Source organism: Chelonoidis abingdonii, chromosome 8, assembly GCF_003597395.2.
Source record: "Chelonoidis abingdonii isolate Lonesome George chromosome 8, CheloAbing_2.0, whole genome shotgun sequence".
NCBI classification, from domain to species: Eukaryota; Metazoa; Chordata; order Testudines; family Testudinidae; genus Chelonoidis; species Chelonoidis abingdonii.
Genome location: NC_133776.1, coordinates 45,178,348 through 45,202,498, shown reverse-complemented (window position 1 = coordinate 45,202,498; position 24,151 = coordinate 45,178,348). Strand labels below are relative to the sequence as shown.

The window sequence follows — 24,151 nt, the reverse complement described above, 5'->3', positions numbered from 1 at the left end:
ACCTGAGCCGAGCACCAAGATGGGACTGTCAAAAACACAATTACAATTCGTAAAACCAATAGAAATGTTTTAGGTAGCATTTGCTGGCTTAGTGATTAGTGAGAGTATTGGCATTTCTATTAACATGACTTTATTGCTGCATTTATAAATAATCATATTTAATTTGCATTGAAATGAAACTTGGCCCAAAAGGTCTTCTCTTGGATAATATCTTTCCTTATTTTGAAAAATGTCAAACTGATTATCTTTGATCTTACTTGGCAGGTCATACTAACATGCTGCCTGGATGCTCTCTAAGGTCCGGACCCAAAGCCCAATGAACACCTTGTCATTGACCTGAATGGGCTAAGGCCCAGACCCTAAAAAGTACTGGGAGTTAGGTGGCTACACACTTCTAGGATCTGGGCCCAGATGTTTTTCCATCAAACTTTTGAAAAAGAGAGAGCGTGAGCACACTTTTCCAAGAACTTAGTTCCTTCTTTGAAATGGCACTTGTATACTTGCTGCTTTTGTTTTTAAAACCTGGCTTAAGAGACAGCTTCTTTCTCTTACTTAATTGTCTTAATACTTCCCATTGCTACAGCAAAATTTTAATAAACATCCCCTGCTTTTCCTTCCTTCCAAGTAACTTTTCCCAACTGTGGCAAACCCAAGTATAATATTATAGGCAAGTACATATTCAATTCTGTTTTTACACACAGAGATTCAGCTAAATTGCTTTAGTTTAGGTCATCTCTTGATGCAAAGCTGAAAATATAAAAGGTCACCCTAAACAGACTAGAACAGAGATGTGGCTTTCCAAGAAAGGGAACCCATCTGAAAGTTACTTAACATGCATTCCTCATCCTACATCCTACATTTACTCTTCCAATATTTGTTCCTAGCAGATGTGTGCATAAAACTGGAAATTCTATTCCCCTGTGTAGGCAGATACCAGTTACTTCTGCCATCAGAGCCTCTTCAAAGGTACAGGCAAACCTAACACCATTCTGGGTCATCAGTTGGGAATGTCACACTCTCTTGAGAATCTAATGGAATTTCACCCCAAGGCAGCATGGCTGGTAACACAGGTTGCATCTCTGGGCATAGTATCCAGCTATCACCTGAAGAGGTAAGGACTCATTCTAATGTGTCAAATTTGCATTGTTTAACCAGGGTTTTAATTCATGGATTCTTTGCTTAGAAGATAATCTTCATAAGAATGATTCTAAAGTTTCTGGAGATATTCCTGCCATTTCAATTGCATGATAAAATCACATAACTGATTCATCTGCATGTTCCAGCTGCTTTGGACCTTTCAGGTGATGCAGATCAGCAGTAAGCCCATTTTAATTGGCAAACTGGAGCAGACTGGTGAATTAGGTATGAGAATTCGGTAGAATATTAAACCTTATTTTAATATGCTTGTTTAACTTGACTGATATGCTGCAGATTTTATGAGTTTTCAACTCCACAGCCCCGGATTAAAGTAAGATTTGCCTTTTCTTGTTGATGCCGCCATATGTACATAGCTATTGCAAATAAATGAAAATAAAATTAAATCTTCTGACTGGAAAAGCCATTGATTAAGAAAGCAAATATACTAGGCAGCCTCAGAAATCAAATAATGCTCTCCCTTTCCATGCACCTTTCTAATGGAAATTTGACTTTGACCTTTATAATGGGAATGAGTGGAAAGTCATTATGTTGGATTAAGAGCAAGACAATAAACTTTAGCTTGAATGTTTCCCATTGAAAAATAAAATGTTGATTTTAGCCATGCCGATGTTGTTTTTCTTAGAGGAGTTTCAATGACTGGAACATTGCTACATTATTACTGCATTATTTTAATTGGGAAGTTTCATTTTTCTTACAGAACAAGGGTTGTTCTTTATTTCTTCTGAGCAAAAGAATGTGTAGGAAAAATGTTATATAAAATAAAAGCAAACCTGCTAGTCATTCCTCTTCACCACCCTTCAGTAGAGATGGCCCTGCAGTTGCCAGAACAAAATGTATCACACAGCGATATCAAAATAGCACTTATTACAGTTGCATCCACAGTATATTTCTGCAGTGCAGCTATGTACAGAATTGTACAGCAAGACTTATTCTGTCATACATTCTATTCAGGATGGACCTGACCCACACAACACTGAAATCAATGAGAGCCATTCTATTGACTTAAGCATCATGCACATAATGAATGGAGTAGCAGATGCCATCTCTCCTCATCAATACCCAAGGCAACAACCTAATCCCTTGCACTTTCTTGTGGCCTGATCCTGCAAATATTTGTGCCCACAAGTAATTCTGCTCATCTCACCTCAGAGGCACTATTCAGTTGGGTAAAGTTACTGATGTGCTTAAGTGTTTGCAGAGTCAAACCTTTGGTACTCTGCAAACCTTCTGAATTACACATCATGTGAACTGCATCCTCTCCTGCTAGTGCCACCTTACACCTGGCAAAGAGTAATTAAGCATTTCATTCCTTCTCTCCACTAGCTCATCTCTCTCAAGTACTGGCAAGAAATTCTGGTTAAAAAAATAAAAATCCCTTTCACAGAAGATAATTCTATTCTATGTACAGTTTCCAGCCTTGCAACCCCTCAGATTTCCCTCCCCAGTTCATTACTAAACAAAGAAAAGAATCAGCTAGACCAAAACTATAACAAATAGTCCTGTTTAACTTTGCTGATCATTCGTCTTGAATGTACAATAGTGAGCTCCACTAGGTTTGGGGCACAGCTTGTTCCCAGCCAAGAACAAAACAATGGAAGCCATGTAGGTAGACTAGCACACTGGCTCAATGCACCCTTGTGCTAGAATGTCAAGCCTTTGCTTTCACTTCAGTTCACTTCACTTCAGTTAGCTCAAGTCCCAGCAGGCAGTAAATGACAATGTTACCACAGTGAGTTTCTGGATCTCAGTTGCAGTGACCATGCTCATGAAAACTGTTGCCTCTGTGAGAAGAGGAAACTAGATCTCAAGTAATCTTATGCATGCCCATGGCCAGGAGCACATACTGTGAACCTGTACACTCTTTTGATCAGGAACAGATGTTGGCTAGAAAGTAGTTATAGGGAGTCTGTAGCTATAGATGTCTGGATGAAGCACATTTCTTGGAAGAATAACATTCTTCAAAGAGAACCTGCTTTCTTCAACTCAGAAGTTTGAACAAAATGATAAACGCTCCTTAAATGTCTAATGCTCTCTCTACTTGGACTGAAAGTTGGTTACATCTTGAAACTTCTGATTACTTTTATGCAGTTCATAGAAACTTCTTTTTCTGAAGCTTGAGGGTTAAGAGGTAAAGTTCCTTGGGTCAGTTTCTAGCTACACACAAACCCAGATCAGGGGACAGGGCACAAAGCCGGAGTAAAGCCCCCACACCTCGTTTTGCCCTCACCTGATCCTGAGGCTGTTGCATGTAGAGCTGACTGCATCCGCACTGTAAGGTAGTGCAGGCTAAGGGCTACTCTGGATGATGGTGTCTGCTAACATACCAACAAGCCAATACTGTTGTTATCCCTCTTTCCCCCAGCCAGGAGAAATGACGTGCTCTGCAATGCCCCATCTGGCCATTCACTGATGCCCACTGCAAGTTGGGCGATAGTGACATAGGCACGTCTATGCTGGCTTTGTGTCCCCTTGTACTGGAATGATCTTACCAAGGCTAGAGGTGCCGCCTTTAGGGTCAGAAGCAGAGTGTGGTGTGTTTGATGTAAAGCAGTTGCTTTTCAGCTGAGGACCTGGCTGCAAATGTCTTTCCCATTCCCACAGTGAACCTCTGTGGCACTCTCAGTATTATAAATATGTTAAACAGCAAATAAACAAATAAAATAAAATAATGCTAAAGATGAAGGAAAAGAGATTTTAAATGAAACACCAGAGACAAATATAGTGCATGATTTAGATACACATTCTTACCAATAAGGGACAGATTTTTAACAGAGCTCAGGACTAGATTTGCAAAAGTGCTCAGTACTGAGCATCTCCTACTGCAACCCAATAGGTTGAGCTCTTCTGAAAATCTGGCCCCAATTGTGGGTGCACATCTGGCCTTAAATATAAATCAGAACTTCAAAAGCAGAACTCAAAAGAAACCAGTACAGATCTTAGGGCATATTTTTCTGGAGTATTCTTGCCAATGTCTGCAACATCTTTTTGTATTAATTCATACTGACATAACTCCCCACCCTAATCCCTCTCCTTCATATATTTATCTAGTCTTAAGATACCAGCCTGAAATAATATTTGCAAGCCTGATCTAGCCAAAAGGAGTTGCTGTGGTTGTTAATTAGACTTGCACAAAACTTAACGGCTTATGATTATCAAGGGTTTCATTTAAGCATTTTTTCTGCTTGGGTGCTTATGGAGTTATGTCCCCCAAGTTTTCTTATGATTTGGAGTTCAAATGAACCTAAACTCTTGTAGCAAAACTCAGCTGTCAAATGTCAAAACCATACAACATTTCTTATCACACTTACACATGGTTTTATTCATTTTAAAGGCTTTAAACTACAGGCAACAGAGCAATCAAAACACAGTTGAAGTGAGGATCTGTAGTAATCAAAACAGGCAGCGTATCCACCAATAGGTGGTGCTGTATCTTTATCTTAGTGTTAAGTGATTGCTTCGTTTTGATACTGTGTTGTTGTCTTGGTTGGGGGAGGCAAGGAAAAAAATTGAGTCCTTCCTGTGTACTGGAGTTGTTACTTACAGTGTCCTAATAAATCTATTTATTTCTATAAGCAAATATCACAGATCCCTACCTTGACACAAAGCTCAAAAGACCAGAGACCTTTCACCTTACATAGTTGTCCAAAGGTCAGTATAATTCTCTGGGAGATTTCAAACCCCATTTCTCAGGATACTCTCTTTTAAGCATAAGTACCTAAATCCTTCAGTTTACATCAGTCTATTGTATTTGTCTTTCTGAGCTTGTGGAAAGGATGACAGCTTTGGAGTCAGTACATGGATTTTTAATAACTTGTATGTTGAATGTGGTTTGCTAGTTGAAGTCATTGTGCTTTCTTTTTATAAGCAGGGGTGGCTATAGACATTTCGCCGCCCCAAGGGGGGCACGCCTGTGGGAGGTCCACTGGAGCTGCGGGACCAGCGGACCCTCCTCAGGCACGCCTGCGGGAGGTCTACTGGAGCTGCCTGCCACCCTCCTGGTGACCAGCAGAGCGCCCCCCACAGCATGCCGCCCCAAGCACGTGCTTGGCGTGCTGGGGCCTGGAGCCACCCCTGTTTATAAGAAAGACTTTTTTTACTGTAGGTGCTATATATAAACATCCTCTGCTAATTGATTGTTTTCTTTGTATGTTTGTAAGTGAAATGGATAGGAACAGTTTCTTTTTTTGTGATTTTAAAATAACATTTTGGACCATATTTTCTGTTCCTAACCTGAAGCTGCAACATGCCTTTCTATTAAATCCTGTTTCGGTTTGGACTTGGCACACTCTATTGTGCTGGAAAAAAGTAGAGACACATATATCACATTGTCCACATATTTATTTCCTAGTGTTGATACAATTATTTGGAAATGTTATATTTTAGATGAGTGCTGACTTTGTAAGTATCTTCTTTTAAAAGGAGATGCAAATTAAAACAACGCTCTGTGACGACAGTATTTATACCACATGTATTTTAATGAAAATACTGTAGTTTATTAATCCAAAGTAAGGAATAGGACTAATCCCACACTGTGCATAAAGCTCTGGGTTTAAAATGTAATTGTCCCTTTCTGGCATCAATGAAGTCTCTTGCCTTGTAAAAATGGAATATAATGCAGGCTTCTACTTTTTCCGGTGCATCTGACAGCTATTAAGTAATTCAGCTATGCACTGAAACTTGGTAGCTTGCTGGTAGCATGATCTTCAAAAGCTTAAAGGTCACCAGAAAATATACATCATTTTAAAGTATGCCATTTCGGAATAATTTGCCAAATGCCCCACATAATGAGGGTAAGAGTGATATTCAACATATCCTTAATTTAACCCTGGCCATCTTGTCAAAATAGTCCTAAACTCCCCAAGCTGAATTTCTGATCTCAGTTACACCAGTGTAAATCCAGAGTAACTTCACTGGAGTAACTGTGGATTTACCCCCAGTGTAACTGACATCAGAATTTGGCCCAGATGAGCTGGCTCCCAGTATATGGTATCTCAGCACGCACTGCTCAAGACTGCCTCAAAACCCACCTCAATGGTTTGTTTTTCACCAATAGCTTCCGTCCCTATACTGATTCCCAGTTTCTCTTGCCTTACCTCAGTCTCCATGTGCACATATCACAATTCAGGAGGTTTCTTCCCTCTGTAATATGACATATTTTTTATATTTGTTTTAAAACTTTCTTCTCAACCCTGTTCCTTTCTCTGTTTTCTTCACATTGTAGGGTCTTGTCTTCATGGGAAAGTTTGCTGGTATAGCCTTAGGTGTGAATTTAAACCCGTTTAGATAAAGCGATGCAAACCCCTGTATGGATGCTCTTCTTTCAGTTTATGAGTGGGTGTCATAAACAGATGGTTAAGGGTTAACTTCTCTTTTATCTGTAAAGGGTTAAGATGCTCAGTGAACCTAGCTGACACTTGACCAGAGGACCAATGGGGGGACAAGATACTTTCAAATCTCTGTGGAGGGAAGTTTTGTTTGTGCTGTTTTGTTTTGTTCGTTGTTCGCTCTTGGGGCTAAGAGGGACCAGACGTGCACCCCAGGTTTCCCCAATCTTTCTGAAACAGTTTCTCATGTTCAAAATAGTAAGTACTAGCTAGAAAAGGTGGATTAGTCTTATGTTTGTTTTCTTAACTTGTGAATGTGTATTTTGCTGGAAGTATTTTTACCTCTGTTTGCTGTAACTTGAATTTCAGGCTGGGGGGAGGGGGGGAAGTCTCTCTAGTCTATATGAGCTGAATACTCTGTAAACATTTTCCATCCTAATTTTACAGAGATAATTTTTACTTTTTCTTTCTTTAATTAAAAGCTTTCTTTTTAAAGAACCTGATTGATTTTTTTCCCCTTGTTTAAGACCCAAGGGCATTGGGTCTGAACTCACCAGGGATTAGTGGGGGGAAAGGAGGGGGAGGGAAGGTCAATTCCTCTCTGTTTTAAGATCCAAGGAGTTTGGATCAGTGTAGCCTCTCAGGGTACCCAGGGAGGGGAAAGTCTGGGAGAAGGAAAGGAGGGGGGATGGTTTGTTTCTCCTTGTTTTAAGACCTAAGGGGTTTGGGTCTTGGGTTCCCCAGGGAAGGTTTTGGGGGAACAGAAAGTGTGTCAAACACTATATTTTGGCTGGTGGCAGTGCTATCAGATCTAAGCTAGGAATTAAGCTTAGAAGGGTACATGCAAGTCCCCACTTTTTGGATGCTAAAGTTCAAAGTGGGAAAAATACCTTGACAGTGGGGTTTTTTCAACATAGCTTAAGTCAATTGAGAACAGGTTTAAACTAAACTGAAAAACAAAGCCTCTCAAACTGGAATAATACTGTCCACATAGTGGTTTGCCCTGGTTTCATCATATTGATTTAAAAACCAATTCAAGTTAAACTGGTGCAACTTTCCTGTGTATCTGGCTAATTTGGGATCAGACTCTCCCTTGCTCTTATGCAGATGCACGGGGGAAAGGCCACAAAGAGCTTTCCACTACTACCTTTAGTGCAGCCCTAGCAAGGACCAGGGGCAATTGCAGTCCTTGTGCTCTCTCCATGTGCTCTTAAGGACACGTATCACTGCAGGGCGAAGAGGGCCAAACAGATTGAACTATAGTGCAGACAGTACCTTCCCACACGTACATTTGCCTGAAAACCTTGGCAGGACAATCTTCAGGACCCAGCTCTTACTTTTTGAAGTCATATTTTGACAACAAATAGGCCACCTGAAAGCTCCAATATTTTTTACAAAGAAATTCTCATTCAAATTGATAAGAATTATTTATTTTTATGATGATGATTATTAATTATTTGCATTGTAGCAGCATCCAGCAGCCTCAGTGATGGAGCAGGACCACATTGTGCTAGGTGCTGTACAACCATGAACAAATATTAACACTTAAAAACAGAAAATACAATCAAATAATAAGTGAAAGCCTGTTTTCCTTCATTACCCATGCAGAGAAAGAAAGAACAGGGCCCTGTGTTGTCTTTTGCTATTTAAATGATCCACTGCAGTGATCAGTGAAAAAATCAGTTCAAGCAGAAGAGAAAGCAGTATTCTCTAGATACTTAAGTGACCCTGACAATTCTAATATGCCTCCGCTGACAAGCTGCCCTTCAGAGCCAAGACACACATCATCTGATCCCTTATTCCAAAAGATCTGCTCTGCCAAGAGCAAATTATCACATTCTCTCTTCAAAAAAATGTAAGTGCCCATGACTAAAAACTTCTTTATATACATATACATTTCATATTTAAAACACAGTCAAGGAAGATTAATTTTTAACAGAGTGTGTGGGGCGGGGGAGAGTGTGTGGGACAGGGTCCAGTTCAGATCTGGCATTAGCTGGTTTGACTTCACTGGAGTACCTCTCACTAGCATCAGATCTGAATTTGGCCTGCCCAAAGAGAATGCAAAGTTATATTTAATAAACTGTAATAAGTCAGAGGTTGTCACATAAACTGTATTAAGTATTCAGCATAACCTAACTGGGACTGACTGTACATTTTAAAGGCTATAATCCTACATAAAGGGCTAGATTGTAACTGTATCATCTGCCCTGATTCAGGGACAGCGCACAGTTCCACTACCCCAGGAGCAGGCCAGAGAACAAACTGTAATTCAGTAATAGTTCCTGCCCTGGTCCCAGCCTTGCTCTGCACCATACTGGTTAAACACAAGCACAGTAGCACAAAATACTATTAGCCATTCTCTTCAGTTTCTTTGGAATTTCAGGGCCAGATCCTCAGTTAGTGCAAACCGGTTCCGGCCCACTGAAGCCCACGGAAGTCCACTGATTTACACCAGTTGAGGATTTGCCTCTTAAAACCAATAAAGGCTGATAAAATGGGAGTGGAGAAACTATGATGTCCCCTAACTACCTTGAAAATGTGGTTAAACCATGGTATACTATAGCTCCAATCCAATTTTGGCTATTTAAAATAAAGTGCATACATTTTCTCCAGCTCCTTGTTTATCTCTATGGAAGGATTAGTATAAAGGTTGCACAGCATTCTGTCCAAGGAATATTGGAATTACACAGGTCTGCATCATTCTCTCAGTCAGATTAGGCAAATGTATTCCTCAGTGTCCATTTCCAACACAGGTCGTGCAGTAGGTTTTTTCTGCTATACAAGGTAGCAACATTATAAAGTTTGGGTTGTTTCCTATAAATAAAGTATTTTGCAGCTTCCATCAATAGGTAATCACCAGAAATTGCAAGCATTGAAGAGCACAACAGGCTTAACACATTTTAAATATCGTGATGCTACGGAGCTTAAAAGGATTTTGTCTCCCTTTTCTCTATGCAGACAACTGCTTGCTAGTGCCTTAGAAAAATTATAGGAGGGGCAAGGCAAGTTCTAAGATCACAAAAAAAAATCACAGCATTTTTAAATGCAGAATCTTTGAAAAGAAAGTCACCCTGATTTGTCAGTTTCTCTCTAGCATGCATCATGCCCTCTTCCCTCGCACGGGTTCTAATGGCCCATGCAATGATCCATAGACAGCTGTAATCAGGAAAACCTCAAGGGCTGCATGACATACAAAATTCCAAAGAGAGGTACTAAAGTGAGGGGAGAGAGTATGTGAAAAGGAAAGAGAGATCAGAAGCCATCATGATGGTATATTGCTTCCCCCCATTTATCACCAGTGACTGGGCAGCAAGGCTGTTTTTCTGTGAATTTTTATTCCAGTGGTTACATCTGGAGCGCATTGAAGGTGGATCTACTCTGAAAAATGGCTATGTAGAAACAGCCTCTTTTCTGCCTACAAATCAGAGGTATTAAGAGTCAAAACCGCTGACTTAAGTGACAAATACATTTTTACTACTTTTCACTCCTGATTGCACTACAGGGCTAATATAGAGATGGAAGAATGAGAAGCAAGATACTAGCCTGGCTTGTACATTGTTAACTAAGTTCCAGTGACAGGGTCACTACAGCACTGAAGGCAATAGGGTTGTACAGATGTAACTAAGAGCATTTCTACACTACCAGGGCTGCAGCTACACTGCTATAGTGTAGACACTTGTTACAGTGACGGAGGGGGTTTCTCAGTTGCTGTAGCAAAACCACCACCTCAAAAAGTAGTAGCCAGGTTGACAGACTAATTCTTCCATCTACCTCACAGTGTTTACACTGGGTCTTAGGTTGGCATAAGTATGTCTCTCAGGGGTGTGATTTTTTCACATCCCAGAGACACACAGTGACATTGGCATATGTTTTAAGTCAACATAGAATTTGGCCTGCAGAATCTCTATGACTGATGATGATGCATAATTTTGTAAAAGCTCAATTTAACTTTTAGATTCCAGGCTGAGTGTGCATGGGCTTGGCTGTTAGAAAAGACATCACTTAAACGATGAACTCGGGAAATTTCACCTTGAAATTACTGAGAGGCAACAAATGTGGATTTCCCCCACCCCAAGCCATTATTCAATAATACTTTTCTGAGTAGAGACAAACTTTAAACTCCTGATTTAGCTATTTAAACAGATGCTTCAACTTGAAACTTCTGTTGAGCCTGGCAGATGAAAGGAGCCTGGAGAAATAGACAGAAAAACAACCAAAACAATATATAAGTTTTAAGCATTTTTAAAAAGGTTATTTATACTTTAGGCACATTACCTAGCTCTGTAGCATATACATGAACTGATCTCAGGATAAAAATAGTAATGAAGCTAGTTGTTCCTGGTTGATTTAACTGCAAATGGGCAATTCAAAAATCACATCTGAAAGGATTTTACCTGCTATTGTTATGAGTAGCACCTGAGATCCCTAGAACAGAAAGACATTACCAGGGGATAGGGCGAGAGGTGAGGGGGAGGAGATCCACATTTTCTTCACTTTTTCATTTAGTTTGCTTTGTGTATTTGACCATCCTTTGCATATAGTCAGTTTCACTGTTGTCTTGATAGTGTCTGTCTTTCACACCACAACAGGGGAGAAAATTTTAAAAATAGTAGGAAAATATGATTGGCAAGGAGATTGCAGGGCAGGCGGGTGCACTACCTAGAAAATAGTATGCTTTAAACACTCTTTTTAATTGACTGCATGTCAAGTTGACAGTGTCCCTTTAAATTAGAGAAGGACTACAGAAGGTTCACTCACTAGCTAGTGTGCCCTCCCGTGGCTAGGCATAGTGTAGCAGCCTTTCTGTGTCTCTCGCCCCTGCTGGCAGCTACTCTGTTCCTTCTTACCACTGACAGCCCTCTGGACTGGGCGTTTAGAGCCTCATCCCGTCCATGGTAGCAAAACTCCAAACAGAGCAGGATGTCTTAGTGACTATGCACCAGGACTTCAGCCCTGATCTGGGCTCCAGAGCCCTTGTCCCCTTACTCCAGAGGCTTATACCACCCTCATCATGAGGAGGGTCATAAGAGGAACCTATGCCTGCCTTCGCCTCAGGTTCCAGCCTGAAGCCCTTGTGATAAGCAAGTAGAGTCTGTTTCTTATGATCCTTCCCATGGCTGTTTCTTACTTTTGCCTGTATTCATCATCTGTCATGGAGCTGTGTTGTCCTGGCCCTCTCCTTGTAGTTTGTCTTTCTGTGCCCCTTTTCTCACTTTGTGGCTGAGGAGCTTTCTCAGGGTGGCTCTGGCCTGCTGGGCCACGACTTGGAACCAGTATGAACTTAATATTGCAAGCTCTCTCTGCTCTCAGTCTTCCCTTATTGGACCTGCAACACTTCCTTTGTACCAACCACCCAGTCTGTTTCTCCCCAGCTGGGTCTAATCCTTAATTACTTGCCTTCCTCCCCTCCAGGTGCCTTCAGAGAATGGCTCTCACTTGCAGGGTGGGGTTCATACACCCATGATGTGGGCAAACTGGTTCAAACTGGTCTAAGTTTTGTCCAAAATCAGACCATGTGTAAAGTTGATATAAAGAAACCCATTACAAAACAAAACAAACACACAAAACAAAACCCCTCTGCACTCCCTTGTCTTCTCTTGACCTAGAGGCAGATACATGAAAATATCGAAAGACGATTCTCTGGGTATTTCTGACCTTGTTGAAACTTGGAAGCCCTGAAAAATCTTTAGTGAACCTGTTTTTTTCCAACCCAATTTCCAGACTAAAAAAAAAAAGAAGCAAATTGAATCAAGTTGCTGGGATCTTTTGAGTTTCATTCCTCACTAATTTAAGCAAGATCTGACATCATCAGAAGGGTATAACAAGCTAAACAGCACATTTTCCTAATTCATGGCCATGCCTATTCCTATTGAAATTAATAGGAATTCAGTGATTCAGAGGTAGCAGGACTTTATATCCCAAGTTGGATTATGGCCCTGATCCTGCAGTTGGAGCCACTAGCACAGAGTGCAGGCAGATATTTGTTCTGCCTTAGTGGAAACAATCACAGGATCCAGGATCATAATTACTCTTAATCTTTAACTAAGAACATAAACTTTAGTAAAGTCATAAAATTCCCTTTTCATTTGCTTGAGACTTTTGCAAAATGCCAAAGTGTCTTGTTTACAACACTCCTGTTAATACATCTCAGAATGATGTTTGCTTTTTTTGCAACAGTGTTATGCTGTTCACTCATATTTAGCTTGGGATTCACTATGAGCCCCAGATCCCTTTCCGCAGTACTCCTTCCTAGGCAGTCATTTCGCATTTTGTATGTGTGCAACTATTTATTACTGCTTCATCAATGGAAGCTGCACACACATTGCTAAAATGACTTGTAGCCCAGTGGGCTAGCTTATCTTCATTATACTTACTGCTTTGCATTATATTCAGCACTAATGCAAGAAACGTACGGGCCTGTATCCTGTAAGACATTAGCTTCAGCAAGTTAGCATACATGTGTCTGGGGTCTTTCACCTAGATAAATGGAGCTAAAGCATAAGGTCCATGTATGACTTGTGACAGACCCAAACCAGTGGGGTACAGGAGTCTGGTAGAGGGCAAATATACTGGTCACTGAATGAGTAGTTTTCTGTTCCCTGAGTGATCACAGCAGGGGCTGCACTAGAGTAATCAGGAACCTGCTAGAACCAATTAAGGCAAACAGGCTGATTAGAACACCTGCAGCCAATCAAGGCAGGCTAATCAGGGCACCTGGGTTTAAAAAGGAGCTCACTCCAGTCAGATAGGGGAGAGCCAGAGGAGAGGAAGTGTGTGTGAGGAGCTGGGAGCAAAAGGCACAAGGAGCTGAGAGTGAGAGGGTGTGCTGCTGGAGGACTAAGGAGTACAAGCGTTATCAGACACCAGGAGGAAGGTCCTGTGGTGAGGATAAAGAAGGCGTTTGGAGGAGGCCATGGGGAAGTAGCCCAGGGAGTTCTAGCCGTCATGCAGCTGTTACAGGAGACACTATAGACAGCAGCAATCCACAGGGTCCTGGGCTGGAACCCGGAGTAGAGGGCGGGCCCGGGTTTCCCCCCAAACCTCCCAACTCCTGATCAGACATAGGAGAAGTTGACCCAGACTGTAGGGAAGATCACTGAGGTGAGCAAATCTGCCAATAAGCACAAGACCCACCAAGGCAGAGGAGGAACTTTGTCACAGACTGTGACCTGTAACATAGAAGATGCATTAAAGCAGATTGGCACAGGGGCTTTCCTAAGTTCATACCCTTTTAAACTTAACAGGTACACCACAACTTAGAACTTGGAAAGAACCGAAATAATCAGTTAGGTCAGAAATAATAAATGTGATATCTAACCACAAAAGGGCCATGGTAACGAACTGATGTATGTAATAAATTGAGATAACTGAAATACTAACCTATAGGAAAAAGACACTCCAACATTAGAGAGGTGAGGAAATACAAATAAGGAGAAGAGAAAAATCCCCTACTGAATATGCATTGAACATAATGGCATCAGCGTAACATATTATAAAAGTGGCATCCCAGCCTAGGGACAGTAGGAGAGAGAGATGTAGTCCTTGGGAGATGCCAGAATGATGGCCACTGGTGATGATGGGGAAGGTGATGAGGAAGATGATGGCTAACATTTCAGGTTGCTCTGCAAGAGATGGTGTGAGTACATGGGTGGGTGGATGTATGTTCTGTAGTATCTCTATCTATCTTACTAAGTTGGGGTCTTTGTGACTGTGCTAAATATATTAATAAACTATATTTATAAATATAAAAGAGCTCCTACATTGTGAGTGTTGCAACTGTGCACATCAGGGTCCCCAACTATATAATAATTTAAATAATACTGGGACTGATCTTGGGGCAAGAACCTGTCAACTCTCAAAGTGATAACTGGAGATTCTTAAGTAATCAATATAATTAACACATAATCTAAGATCAGGTTACAGACTGTCTAACTTCAGTATAGTGAACCTATTCTAAGCACCTGTACATCTCCTGCTAAAATGATGAATTCCTCAGTGACTATCACCAGAGAATCTCTACAGTGCACCTGGACCAAGAGCGTAGCAACTGGACTACTTTTCCTTTTGCCAGCCACAGGAAAAGGACTGCATCAGAAAAGAATGTTCTACTATGTATCAAGGCCATAGGAACGTAGGTTTTTCTCTTGGGATCTGATCCAAATACCCCTGGGGTTAATGGAAAACCTCCCACTGAGTCTTTGGATAAGGCCCTTAGGGACCTACGCAAGTACAATTTTCATAACAGATGAGCACATGGTAGTTCTCTGTGAATGCCCATGGACTCAAGAGCTGAACTTTAGGCACTCAGTGCTGAAAATCATTGCCCAAGTTTCTGATTCCCTCTCTTCACTAACAATAACAAGGCCTATACACACAGCCTGATAATCTACGCCCTCAGCTCCCAAGGAAGCCAGCCCCTTTGCAGCACTGGACCTTTACAGTCCACTTCAAAATGTATTGAGACTTTTTACCCTACTGGTTGGTAAGTGGGGCAAGGAGGAAGCAGACTCTTCTAGTGATTGATGAGAGGCCATACCTAAAAAGAACAAAGGGATTGTGTTTCAAACACTAGCAATGAAGAAGTATTTGCAAATCACAGAAGGTTCCTCCTAGAGGTGTTGTGAGGTACTACACTAAGGGTCGGGAGGCATACAAATACTCTATGATTATTATAGACAGACTTTTTTCCCCCCAAGGTTTCATGAAATAATAGTGAAACCTTCCTTCCCACAAGGAACACCTCTATTCACAGGCAGGATAGTATTAGTGGCAAGTGGGGGCAAGAAAGCTTATTCCCACTGGTGTCATTCCATAGTCCAGGAAGGCCATAGTGCATCGATTTGGAGGTCATTGGTGGGGATGTCTTTTGTTGCTCATCTGAACGGCATGCCCTTGCCTAGTCACAATACACTCAGTTCAAAAAATTTTTCTTCATAAAAAATCATAGAAAAAATATCGACACAACATCAACTTTTTTACATTTCCCTCGTATTACATCATGGTATGGTCATTGCAAGTCTGAGACATGATTTAGAAAGCTACAATAGAATGAGACATTAAAGTGTGAATGCTGCACACCAGATCATTTGGCAGAACTTAACAATCAGCTATATCTGCTGACTGATGTACAATACAAGCCCATTTTTGAAGACTGTCTCATGGTGTTTTATGTTGCATTTGTGTGTTATAAATAATGTAAGTATTGTATTTGTTTTTCCTAAAGAGCCTGAATGTCAATTAGTGTATGCCATAAATAAATATTGCTCAGTTTCCAGATATCCATATGAAATACAAGAAGGGACAAGGAAATAAAAACTGGGATGGCTGCCAGTTTCATAGGCTGAGTAACCTCAAGCTAAGGTTCACAAGAGATCCCACCATATTAATACTGGAGCTCTATTTTCTGATACAGCAGTAAGTCTATACTTTGGGATCAGTGCTATTTATTATCGAAGAAATCTTACCCTGGGAGTTCTGGTGTACTGGGAAGGAAGAAAGAGCATTAGAGAAATGAATCTTCAGGCAAGTAAGAAGCAAGGCAATATTTCTACTCATGGCTGAAAAGGGCATGAGGAGGAAGAACTGGCTACTATGCCAGCCTGTTAAACAGGTTATCAAAGAAGCTGTATTTGCCAGCAAGGGGGCACATCAACCCCCCAACCAGCTATTACATGTAGCATTGTTAGCAGCACACACTGTCAGCAGCACAGGGCTGGTTGAAAAACACATTTTTTTCCTGTCAAAAATTTTGAATGAACAATTTTCATTTGAAATTTTTCCATCTTGGGGTGGACATTTTAGCTATGAATCAAAATTTCCATTGTACTTGGGCTTTTGAAAAGGAAATGTTTTCAATATTTCAGATTCTTCTTTTCCCCTTTTGAGTCCCACTTATTCCTCTTTTCTTCAACTTTTCAAAATGTACAGAGTGGCAAGAAGAAAAATGAATCACTGCAACTTTACACCATATAACTTTTCCAAATGTTCTTATCTTCCAGTATTTGGAACCTTTAGGGGGATTATCAAAAACCAAAGGAAAAATTCAGATTTGAAATCAAACCAAACAAACAATTTATTTTAGAAGCCCTCCACTAAAAATTGAAAAAAAATTAAATGAATACAAAGTTTTCCTGTAACAATTTTCTATAAGGCCTCACTTTGGGGGCAAAAAATTATTTTGTTTGAAAAATTTTGACAGACACTTACACTGCCTCATACACTGCAGGATCCTGGAACAGCAGCACTGGCCAGAATCACAGATGGATAGACTGTCTTGAGTTGTTGACTTCTTGAGTTCTCTTCCACTCCTACATTTCTGTTTCTATAACCCTACTAGTGCTAATCAGTGAAGAGCATGACTCTTTTTATATCACTATAAACTACAGTTTAGAATATTACAGTGTTGCTGACATCTCCAAAATTAGCCTGCATGCAATCATTTGTCATACACGGAGCTCCTAAAATATTAAATTTCCAGGTTATCTCCAGATACCATAGTTTTTTATTCAATTACGTTGAAGCTATTTACACATTGTGTTATAAATAGAGCTGTTGAGGACCTGGAATGTCTGTTTGATGGGAAACATGGTGATTTCAAATTTTGTTTTTGTTCCAGATTGGACCAAAAATATCTCATTTTGAAATTTCCAATGAAAGGAAATGTCCACACAAAAAAAATTGTTTCAGATCAACTGAATTGTATTGTTTTGATAAAGCATTTTGAAACAATAAATCACTGTAATCTATGATATAATGTAAAATAAAACACAGCTTAAAACATAATTTTGTCAAAATCTACACATTCCCACTGAATGTTTTGATTTTGGATTGACATTTTTCGATGGAAGAAACATTAATCTGGAAAATTTTCAATCGGCCTGAATTATAATGCACTGGAACACATTTTGTCAATAACAGTATTGGACACAGCTAGACTCTAAGACCCTCTTCTGTCCCTAGAGTAGATGTTATCTTATACTGTAAAACCTTCGTACAAAGAGTCCCACAGAGAGAGTGAAGCACATTCTACAGCATTGGTTTCACTGGGTTGGGACAAAGTGGGAGAGACGAAAATAACTATTTTTTTTATCATCTCTTTGTCAGTTAACAAAAGTAAATACACTGTCACGTGACATAGCTCTCTGCCTGTTTCCATGCTGGATGAGATCTTTAAATGGGCTCACCTGATTCTTTCTTTCTTGAATTAAAAAGTGCTTTCATGAGCTCCTTTAAAAACTGTATCCCAATCACTTTACTTTTACGACACTTGTGTGTGCAGACTCGCATATTTCTAGTAATGGTTGAGCAGTGCAAAAACCAAACTAGAACATAAGAACGGTCACACTTGGTCAGACCAAAGGTCCCTCTAGCAAGTATCCTGTCTTCCGACAGTGACCAGTGCCAGGTGACCCAGAGGGAATGAACAGAATGTGTAATCATCAAGTGATCCTTTCCCCTGTTGCCCATTCCAAGTTTCTGACAAACAGAGGCTAGGGACACCATCCCGGACCATTCTGGCTAATAGTCCTTGATGGACCTATTCTCCATAAATTTATCTAGTTCTTTTTTTAGTTTTGGCCTTCACAACATCCTCTGGCAAAGTGTTCCATAGGTTAACGCTATGCTTTGGTAAGAAATACTTCCTTTTGTTTGTTTTAAAGCTGCTGCCTATTAATTTCATTTGGTGACCCCCTAGTTCTTGTGTTATGAGAAGGAATAAATAACAACTCCTTATTTAACAGCATTCTCAGAAAAGAGCAAGCTGGTTTTCAGAAAGGGTGTGGATGCACAGATCAGTTCTTCTCTCTACAAAACATAACAGAACAGTGCCTAGAATGGCAACAGCAACTCCACATACTGTGACAGGGTCAGGCCAGATGGCTAAAGCAGAGTGATAGAAGGCAGATATATTAGCACCAGGTTAAGTAGGTCCCCTTTCCCTGCATAAGTAACAGGGAAGGTTCCAGAAAAATCAGGAGCTTTCTGGAAACAATTAAGGCAGACAGGCTGATTAGGACACCTGCAGCCAATCAAGAAGCTGCTAGCATCATTTAAGGCAGGCTAATCAGGGCACCTGGGTTTAAAAGGGAGCTCACATCAGTTTATGGGGTGTGTGTGAGGAGCTGGGCGCAAGGAGCTGAGAGTGAGAGGGTGTGCTGCTGAAGGACTGAGGAGTACAAGTGTTATCAGACACCAGGAGGAAGATCCTGTGGTAAGGATAAAGAAGGTGTTTGGAGAAAGCCATGGGGAAGTAGCCCAGGGAGTTGTAGCTGTCATGCAGCTGTTACAGGAGGCACTATAGACAGCTGCAGTCCACAGGGCCCTGGGCTGGAACCCGGAGTAGAAGGTGGGCTTGGGATCCCCTGAAACCTCCCAACTCCTGATCAGACACAGGAGGAGTTGACCCGGACTGTGGGTTCCACCAGAGGGGAAGATCTCTGAGGCGAGCAAATCTGATAATAAGCGAAGGACCCACCAAGGTAGAAGAGGAACTCAGTCACAATACATTTCAAAGACTTTGAGAAGGCTTTTGATAGCATTCACAGGACCAGCCTATGGTGCATTCTGCAGACATATGGAATTCCTTTCTGTATAATCAACATCATCAAAAGCTTCTATTTCAACTTTACATGTAGTGTTGATCACAGTGAGCTGAGTTCTGGAGTCAAAACAGGAGCATGTCAGGGGTGTGTTACGTCTGCAATTCTCTTCAACATTATCATCAACTGGGTTATGCGCCGTACAACAGAAGACATGCCAAGAGGCATTAAATGGACACTCTTCTCATCTCTTGAAGACCTGGACTTCACAGATGATGTCACTCTCTTATCACATACCCAACACCACATACAAGAAAAAACAAGTCGACTAAACGCATTCAGCCAGCAAATTGGACTGAAAATCAACTGCAATAAGTGAGATGATATGTCCCTTAATATTTCCTCACCATCACCAGTACAGATAGAGGATTATGTTCTCACCAATGCAGAAACATTCACATACTCGGGCAGCACAATCAGCCAGGATGGTGGAACAAGCCAGGAAATCCAGAACAAAATCAATAAAGCCACGAACACTTTCAGGAGTTTAAATAAAGTCTGAAAATCATCGAAATACATCACCAAAAACAAACTGAAGATTTATCAGAGCTGCGTACTTTCAACACTACTTCATAATGCAGAATGCTGGGGAATGAGAAAGTATGACATATCCAAACTGTCTTCATTCCATACAACCTGCCTCAGAAAAATCCTCCATATCTTTTGGCCCAGAACAATCTCAAATCAAAATCTATTGACACAGTGCAGCCAAGAGGATATGAGCACCATCATTGCCAAGAGACATTGCAGATGGATCAGTCGTGCTTTGGATGGAAACTGATTCCATCACCAGATTAGCAATAAAATGGACACCTGAAGGCAAGCGAAAACGAGGCTGCCTCAGAACAACATGACGAAGAACTGTGGAAGCTGACCTGAAAAACCTGGGGCACAGCTGGGGAGCCATTGAAAGACTTTCCAGAAACAGACTGAAGTGGAGGAGCTTTGTCGCTGCCCTAAATGCCAGAGGTGTAATAGGAACATGATGATGATTATTTACTTTCTCCACACCAGTTATGATTTTATAGACCTCTATCATATTCCCCCTTAAATGTCTCTTTTCCAAGCTGAAAAGTCCCAGTCCTAGTAATCTCTCTTCATACGGAAGCCATTCCATACCCCTAATCATTTTTATTGTCCTTTTCTGAACATTTTCCAATTCCAATCTTTTTTGAGATGTGGCGACCCATCTGAATGCAGAATTCAACTAAATCTCCAACTCTGAATTTCAGTACAAAGACTGGTTCATATTATCTGAGGAACAAATGAAGAGCATTAAAGAACTACAAATTCCTAATCAGGGCCAGCTCTAACATTTTTGCTGCCCCAAGCAAAAAAAAAAAAAAAAGTCACTTGGACTGCTGCCCGAACTACCGAACCAAAAAAAAAAAAAAAAAAAAGGCAAGAAAACATGTCTTTAAGGTGCGGCAAATCAACATGCTGAATTTGTGTGTGTACAGAAATGCCATACGAGAGCAGCACAGAAAAGTGCTTTACAACTATAGCAAGTCATTTTTTTCAGTGTGAGGTGCTTGTTAGATTTCTGTAACTGAATTTGTCACATTTGTCATATTGCGGTTTGGACCACTCATATTTCTGATTAAAACCAAACTATGTCATGCAATGTCAAATACTCCAAAGAAACAAATAGTCCATCTTCATTAGTCTGCCTGTCCCCTGATAGTAGTTGGTGATACCAGTATCTCAGCTTCATCTGAAACATAACATGGCTTCATCTTACTGTAGTTCCACAGTTGCTCACAGAGTACCCAAAATGAAACTGGTTTTATGCTTTCAATCAACCAGTCTCTGTAATGCTCAGGTTATTTGCTTTCATTGGTTTGGGAGTTTTTTCACTAAACGTGAGGGCAAGTTTACACCTAGCCCTGCATGGACTGGGAAGAGCGAGGAGAAGATGGCGCACAGGACCTCTGCTTTGTGCACACATGCAGCAACAGGGCAAAATATGGTCCTTTCAAACTCCCGACCTCAATTACTACACAGAGCTAGAGCTGAAGCCAGTCCAGAGTGACCATGCATCGCCCCCTTCTACACACACACACACACACACACACACACACACTAGTAGCACTAGCCAAGCACAAAGAGGGCCAGACACTGCATTGTCTTCATGGGTGACGAAGCAGCTGCTCTTCCCTCTGCATTCCCTGGAAGATCCAGTTAACACTGACTGCTATAGGCACAGTAACTCTTCGAGCTGCATCTCGCCTGGAGCTGCACTGCCTCCCCAGTACAGTGGCAAAATAGAGCCTGTGAACCCCAATCCTGCAGTGTGAAGCACATGGATGAATTGACTTTTATGACCGGCTTCAACATAGTTTGCAGAGGTGCAGAAATCTGACTAGGCACAACATATTGCAGGGTTGGGGACTCCATCTGGACCCTCATTACATCTAAAACTGTTCATGTCCTCTCTGTAATGTGAACAAAAGTCTTGGATCCACCATTTCCTAGAAGCCAGTGCAGACATCAGCAATTATAGCAATTATTGTGTCTAGGAAATGAATATTGTTTGTCTGCTGACAAGGCTTCTGTTTGTTTTGTTTTGTTTTATACAAACTCATGGGGCCAAAGTATTTACGAGGTCAAACCAGCACCAGAAAGTCACCAGAAGGGGGCAGATTGGGTATGAAAGGATCCAAGGTGAGAAATAGAGCATCCAACTGAAAGTTCCATTCCTACTCTATCAACTTCATTAAACTCTAGGGGTATGTCTACGCTGCAATGAAACACGCAGAGCTGGCCCATGTCAGTGGACTAAGGCCTGCACAGCTCGGGTTGTGGGGCCATAAAACGGCAGTGTAGACATTCTGGAACCCTGGGATCCTACGAGGGCAGAGGGTCTCAAAACTCAGGCTCCACTCCAAGCCTGAATGTTTACACTGCAATTTTACAGCCCTGCAGCCTGAGCCCTGTGAGTCTGAGACACCTGACCTGAGCCAGTTCCAAGCATTTTATTGCCATGTAGACATACTTTGGGAGTCTAATTAACAATTGTGATACATGCTCTTTGCCCTCCCATTTTGCTTATAAAACTAAGGAGTCTGCACACTCAGAACGACCTACATACCATAGCTGCTCCATTTCCTTCTTTCAAAACACAAAGCAACCAACTTAACATCACTGAAAAACTTTACTGGTATGCAGGTTAAAAAAAGATCAAGACAGCATGATCTGGTATTTCTGGACCTGGAGTGTCCCCACCTTACTGTTAAAAGCATGATCCTTATTCTCCCAGCAAGGAGGATCTGCAAATGGGTCCGCAAGTTACTGTGGCGCTTCAGTGTGTGAAAAGTGGGTGCAAAATTAGTGTTACTTAGTCTTCTTTGGAAAGTGTTTCAGTTCACTGTATAATTCTTTATAATTCAAAATGTTTTTTTCCTTATAGAGATTATACAACACTACTTGAAGATCCCATTATCATAATCTCACGTGTTTAAAAATGATCAGATATTTAAGGATCATGAAGGTCATTAAACTGTTTATAGTATATAAAGTAATATGACATTTCAAGACAATGCATCATATCTAATACAACACTTTTTAAAGCACCAGGAGAATCTGGAAAGCCAGTTTTGTGTACCCAAATATGTTCATCTTCAGTACAAAATTTGACTCTCACAATTACCTTTCCACAACATCCTCTCCATTCCAACAAGTCGAGCTGTCCCGCATCACTAGGTCTCCATCACACAGCCTTTCTGCTATAGAGGCATAAAAGGTTCGGGATCGTTTCATGTAGCTGATGAACTCTCTACAAATTAGGAAGAGAAGAAATTAACAGCAGAGCAGTGAATTCCTGGGGTAAGTTAAATCTTTGGTTCATGGTTCTGTAAAATTAAAAGTTTGCATCTCTTTCAAAAAGAAAAAATCTAGCAAAGTTAATTTGCCCTTGTTTAAAGTGAATTCCTATTGTTGATGTATCCTCTGTCCCTATTCACCACAGCATTAATAGATTAAATTGTGTTTAAAAGGTGGTGTTAACAAACAGCATTAGTGCATCCCACATGGATTGAAAAATTCTTCGTTTAAAGCTTTTGTATCAGCAGAGAAAACATTATTTGGGGGTTCCACTGTTAAATGGATGTGTTCTGTCTATAACAAAGTCAATATTTTTACCTCCCCCCTCCCCAAGCCAGGGGGAGATTAATTAAGATGCTGTCAGTGCTATTACTGGATGGAAAAGGCTACCTATAACCAACCATGCAATTCTCCATTCAGTGACTTAAGCATACAAGTCGAGTGTAGAAAAGCCAACCTCCTTGAGTTGTGAGGGGGTTAGCACCACCCCACCATCATCATCCATGTCAGGTTTGTCTTAAATAGGATGCACCCTCTCATCAAGTCTGGCACCCTGCCTATAGTAATGGCCTGTGCTTCATGTTTTGGAGGGAAAACAATAAGTCTGGACAGCGCAAATAGCCTGTTGTCTGATGTTGCATGGAGGGAAAAATTCCTTCCCGGGGCAACCAGCTGATGTCCTAATACATGATTACACCTGTTTTACTGAGGTGACCATATAAAATAAATAATTACCAACATGACCACAGCTTCACATCAGATACCAGAGTACTTCTCTGTATTTAGAATACCAAGGAGTGAAATTATAGGGAGTATTTCTGTAACCTTAGGTACTCCTAACTGGTACCCATGATGTCTACAGTCTTGTCTACACTGGCAATAAACAGCGCTGCAACTTTCTCGCTCAGGGGGGTGAAAAAACACCCCCCTGAGCGCAGAAAGTTGCAGCGTTGTAAAGCACCAGTGTAAACAGTGCCCCAGTGCTGGAGCCATAATTCCAGTACTGGGAGCTACGCCTCTTCTGGGGGTGTTTTTTTTTTTAGAGCACTGGGAGAGCTCTCTCCCAGCACTGCTCCACGACCACACAGGGCATGTTAAAGCACTGCCGTGGCAGCACTTTGGCGTTGCCAGTGTAGACTAGCCCTAAGCCTTGGTGCTATGAAGATACTATTCTGGACATGAAGCAAAGCCATGCACAAAGACTGAAACTAGAGCTCTAAAAAAGTCAGTTGTTGCTATTCCTGC

The 24,151-nt window shown here is 41.1% G+C and overlaps 1 protein-coding gene across 2 annotated transcripts in view; it reads right to left on the bottom strand.

Moving 5' to 3' along the window:
- LOC116815952 (glypican-5-like) overlaps window positions 1-24,151 on the bottom strand; it is a 630,803-nt gene that overhangs the window by 364,381 nt on the left and 242,271 nt on the right. For both annotated transcript variants that reach the window (XM_075068568.1, XM_075068569.1), the window contains one exon: window positions 22,734-22,859. In XM_075068568.1, coding sequence (XP_074924669.1) covers window positions 22,734-22,859 — 126 coding nt within the window. The remainder of the gene's footprint in view (window positions 1-22,733; window positions 22,860-24,151) is intronic.